This window comes from Dendropsophus ebraccatus, chromosome 1, assembly GCF_027789765.1.
Source record: "Dendropsophus ebraccatus isolate aDenEbr1 chromosome 1, aDenEbr1.pat, whole genome shotgun sequence".
NCBI classification, from domain to species: domain Eukaryota; kingdom Metazoa; phylum Chordata; class Amphibia; order Anura; family Hylidae; genus Dendropsophus; species Dendropsophus ebraccatus.
In genome coordinates, this window is record NC_091454.1 from 225,130,592 (window position 1) to 225,135,811 (window position 5,220).

The window sequence follows — 5,220 nt, forward strand, 5'->3', positions numbered from 1 at the left end:
TCATATGAATCCACTGTGGGAAGACTTTCTCCTTTACTTGGTTTCAGAAACTAAAGTTCATTCAGCTACAAATGTCCTGTTCTTCCCAGATATAATCATTATTTTGTTCATGTACATATGTTCATATGTACCAAAGAAGAACAAATCAGTCATGCTTCTATGATTTATGCACATGACAGGAGAGGTTGAAGAGATACTAGCAGCTAAGCCAGAGATAATAAAATGCTAGAACAAAACCAAAGGCGGAGTTGATGTTATGGATAAAATGTTGGGAGAATACACTGTGAAACGACGAACGACGTAATGTTGGCATCCGGCATTTTTCTACAATATGATTGACAACACTGGTAGAGAGCAGCGAATCGGTTCGGCTGGTATGGGATCTGGGTCAGATTTTCCAAAAAGTCCGAGTCCGATCGTATTCGGATTTTTGGAAGTCCGCTCAGATTTTTTTTTTTCTTGCTTTCTAAAATGGCAGCCCCCATTTTAGAAAACAGAAAGTGTTCCGGGCGAGAAAATTGCTTTCCCATGATGCCCGAAACACATCCAATCAGCAAGAATGTTGTACTAGCCCACCCCCTGTGGCATTGGTATAGCTTTAAGTGCTATACAGATATCCAAGTACTTTAGTGGCACCCTTGTGAGAGTGTATATGACATACGTGTTTTCCTGAGACATAAAAATTGACTACTGTTGCTCCTGCCTGGCCTCCATGTTGACTACTGCTGCTCCTGTACTGGCCTCAAATGACTATTGCTGGACCTCCATTGGCCTCCAATGACTACTGATGCTCCTTCACTGCATTTGTGACCTTTTTCCTGCATAGACCCTGTAATGGTGAATTTCCTGCATAGACGCTGTAATGGTGAGTTTCCTGCATAGACCCTGTAATGGTGAGTTTCCTGCATAGACCCTGTAATGGTGAGTTTCCTGCATAGACCCTGTAATGGTGAGTTTCCTGCATAGACCCTGTAATGGTGAGTTTCCTGCATAGACCCTGTAATGGTGAGTTTCCTGCAGAGACCCTATAATGGTGAGTTTCCTGCGTAGACCCTGTAATGGTGAATTTCCTGCATAGACCCTGTAATGGTGAATTTCCTGCATAGACCCTGTAATGGTGAGTTTCCCCCATAGACCCTGTAGTGGTGAATTTCCTGCATAGACCCTGTAATGGTGAATTTCCTGCATAGACCCTGTAATGGTGAGTTTCCCCCATAGACCCTGTAGTGGTGAATTTCCTGCATAGACTCTGTAATGGTGAGTTTCCTGCATAGACACTGTAATGGTGAGTTTCCTTCATAGACCCTGTAATGGTGAGTTTCCTGCATAGACCCTGTAATGGTGAATTTCCTGCATAGACCCTGTAATGGTGAATATTGAAGTCTAAAAAAAATAAATTGACTTTGAGATATTGAAAAGATAACGATGATACTGACATGTGGAGCCCTATATTCAACCAAATACACTACCCCCGTATCATATAGATGCTTTAAACTATGAAATCCGAAGAAATCCGAAATTTGGTCGAACCAAACTTTTTTAAAAAATCCGTAAGTCCGGTCGGAACGAACTTTTGAAAAGTTTGCTTATTTCTAGTCACTGAGTTAGCATTCTACATCGTCTACAGAGAACACAATCCAAGCTTCAGGACAAAGGATCAACAAAGAACGTTCCTGAAAGATCTCGCAAATCAGCTGTGTATGCCTGCAATTGAAGATCATAGAACAAAACAAATGATGATGAGAAACCGTTTTCTTCGAGGTGCAGTAAAATTGGTGCTTGGACGATGCATTGTGGTAGCATCGCAAGCAGCAGCTGGCCTCCAAATACCTCATGGTAGTCGTGGACCCTCCCCTGTTGTTGGTAGTTGCTATGTCTGCTGAGACCTGAGGCGAAAACAACGTAACACTAGAAAGTCTTGTGTGGTTTGTGTGAAACCCATTTGCGATGGACACTCGGTAGCAAATACAACATGCATTACTTGCAAAGAAAATCAATAAAAAAAAGTTTCTTACATTTTCTTTTATAATGTAAATGAACAGTTTTTTTTACTTGTTTATAATAATAAAATAGCATTATCATTATTTTTTTTTTCCCTTGCATTATCTTCATTCAAAATATATGAGGGTACATTTGTACCTATACAGCTTGTTATGGATGCAAAAATAGCTCGACATCTTATCTTGGAAGGGGGTGGAGACATTTTATTGAAATTTGGCCAATATATTCTGGACCAAAACTGCAGAGATGTCACAAAATTTCAGCCCTCTACGGCTTTTCAAAAAAAACTTATTGCAATTTTAAAACAGAATAGGTACAATTGTACCTACTCAGCCGGATGAAGGTTAAATGAGGCTCCACGGGTTCTTCTTTTGCATATTCTGGGAGAAAGCGACCATATTTTTCTAATGTTGGATAACCCATTTAATTATCTATTTTTCATCATTCTTTATATTCTTAATACGAAATATCTTCTCTAAAACATCTCTCATTTCTTGGTTTCTCAAGCAATATATAAACGGGTTAAACAGAGGAGATACTACAACATACAACATTGATATTAATTTGTTTATGGTCAATGTGTTTTCATTCACAGGAACTGAATAGATGCTAATCGCTGTTACAAAAACAACAGAGACCACAGTGATGTGGGAGCTACAGGTGGAGAAGGCTTTCTTTCTTCCCGTTGTAGAGGAGATGCCAAGAATTGTTACAAAGACACAAATATAACTGATAATAATTAAAATAAAAGGTATGACAATTATAGGGACGGAGAGGATTAGGATCCCCAACTGTAAGCCAACTTTGAAAGAACAAGCAAGCTTAATAAATGGAACTAGGTCACAGAAAAAATGGTCGATCACATTGGATCCACAGTACTCCGGCTGTAAAAGAAGGTTAAGAGTTATCTGGGACACGAAGAAACCGAAAACCCAACAATAGACAACCAAGACACGCTGAAGTTTCGTATTCATGATGGTGGTGTAGCGAAGAGGGTTACAAATGGCCAAGTACCGGTCATAAGCCATGACGGTGAGGAGGTGAAATTCTGTGCACCCAATAGACGCATATACATAAGCCTGGGTTATACAACCAGCAATGGACATGGTGGCTCCTTCCAGCCATATAACACGCAGCATGTTAGGAACAATCACTAACAGAAAAATATATTCAACAATAGATAACTGCTGAAGGAAGAAGTACATGGGAGAATGGAGCTGCGACTTGATGGTCACCACCACAATGACCATCGTATTTATCATGAGAGTCAAAATGTAGACAATCACTAATGTAATAAAGAGAACAAGAGCCTTATAGCCAGTAACATTTGGGAACCCCAATACTATGAACTCTGTGACTGATGACTGGTTGGCTTTATCCATACCTAATTGTATTTCTCCAAAATATGAAGTCCAGAGGTTTGTATAGACTTTAGTTGACTGTAGACTGATATAAGTACAGTGACAATGCCCAATATCTGTGATGATGAATCTATATAATCCTATGAACTTCTTCTTTTGCCCTAATGGTTGTAGAAAAAAAAAGGTTTTTTTTTAACTCTATTGGTTGGCTTTGAGGTTGGTCTTTGGTGGTGCAGTGGTCCAGTCAGCACCCCTATGATGTTATCATGGTCTTCTCCAGGCCTCCTTGGCTGCCAGGACACATCTACTTTTAGGCTATAGGCAGACTGCACTGGTAAAGTGCATAGATGAATGCAATGATCTATGTATGACTGCATATAAAGGTCCTCTAATAATTTTGGTGTTAAAAACATTTACAGTAAAGTGAAAAAATATATATACATCCTAAAAACTAACATTTTTGGTTTCTCCATGTGCCCAGTTGTCAAAATATTACAATATTATGTGCATGATTCCACATAGTGAACACTGTAAACAAGGATGGCTCAAAAAGTGCCATCTATGCCAAATTCGTGCTCATAAAAACTACAGATCACATTGCAAAAAAAAAAAAAAAAAGTACTACACGGTGTAACTAAACACCAAAGACCAGCATTTTTTTAATTAACCCAGAAATATAGCTTTTCTTCCGTTTTTTTCAATATATTATAGTAGATATACAGTATGTAGATATTGTGGATTAGACAAATCTAACCTTCATCTTCTGCGTCTCCTGCCCAATAGGGGGCTATCAGCAGGTTAGATTCGTCAATCCTGCTGATGTGAAACGAGTATCATAAACATCTCGTTGTTATTTTCTGTATTAAGTTAATTGTTAACTTGATATAAATCCGAGTGTGGTAACCCAGGGGTGCTACGTGTTGGGTGTTAGCAAGGGCTGATGTTGCCGTAATACTGCAGCACTTGTCATAGGGTTCGAAAGGATAGAAACCCATCCTAGGTCCCAATACACGCCTGTTAAAGGAGTTGTCCCTAATTTTCCCTGTAGTGTAGAGATGGTGCAGGAGAGCAAGACACAGAGTCTAGGTTAACTTAACCAGAATAAAATGTTTATTTCCCATTTTCTTAAAGATACAGAGCTAACAGGTGTATAGAATTTGACAGGTCCATCAGATGTGAAGGAAGGCTCCATGTGCCGTTATGGCAAGTCTTCTATACCACCTCGACCTCGGATAGTTTGTTTCTCTTGTTAAGAAAATGATCCTCCTCGATCTTTTCTCTAGAGTTTTAAGGAAGGTTAGTAGTCAAGTGGGGTATTTTGACTTTTTTTTATGTGAAGGTTCAAAATTATTTTTACCAGGAAAATATTTTTTAGTTAGGAGTTTCTTCAACCATGTAAGTGACCTTTGAAAATGTACTGTATTTTCCTGCGTATAAGACTACTTTTTAACCCCAAAAAACCTTCTCAAAAGTCAGTAAACGTCTTATATGCTGCAGTCACTGCATACAGTGGGGGTGGGGTGGGGGGCCCTGCCACATGTGGTGACTGTATAAAGGGCAGAGCAAGCTGCAGGCGTCTGGGGTATGGAAAAAAGACTTATGATAGAGTGGCGCTGTGCCCAAAAAAACACATCTCTTAACTGTACCAGCGCCGCTGCCTCTCTCTCTCTGCTGTCTGATGTTTTTTATTTATTTTTATTTGGTGTGTGTTGGAAGAGGGATAGTTTTGTGCGGCGAGTATATCCCAAACTCTGTATTTTAACTGTAAAGGTTTGGGGTCATCTTATACACCCAGTTGTCTTATAAGCTGGGAAATATGGTAGTTGTTTACCTATATTAACCCTTTGAGGACCGAGCC

At 39.4% G+C, this 5,220-nt stretch overlaps 1 protein-coding gene across 1 annotated transcript; it reads right to left on the reverse strand.

Annotated features, from left to right (window-relative positions):
- Positions 1-2,432: 2,432 nt before the first annotated feature.
- LOC138785325 (olfactory receptor 6P1-like) lies at positions 2,433-3,383 on the reverse strand. Its single transcript, XM_069961157.1, has one exon. It carries the CDS (start codon positions 3,381-3,383, stop codon positions 2,433-2,435), a length of 951 nt encoding a protein of 316 aa, XP_069817258.1.
- Positions 3,384-5,220: the final 1,837 nt, after the last annotated feature.

Bases quoted from the DNA above. Each gene is read 5' to 3' on its own strand.
- LOC138785325 (XM_069961157.1), bottom strand. From the start codon at position 3,383: ATGGATAAAGCCAACCAGTCATCAGTCACAGAGTTCATAGTATTGGGG.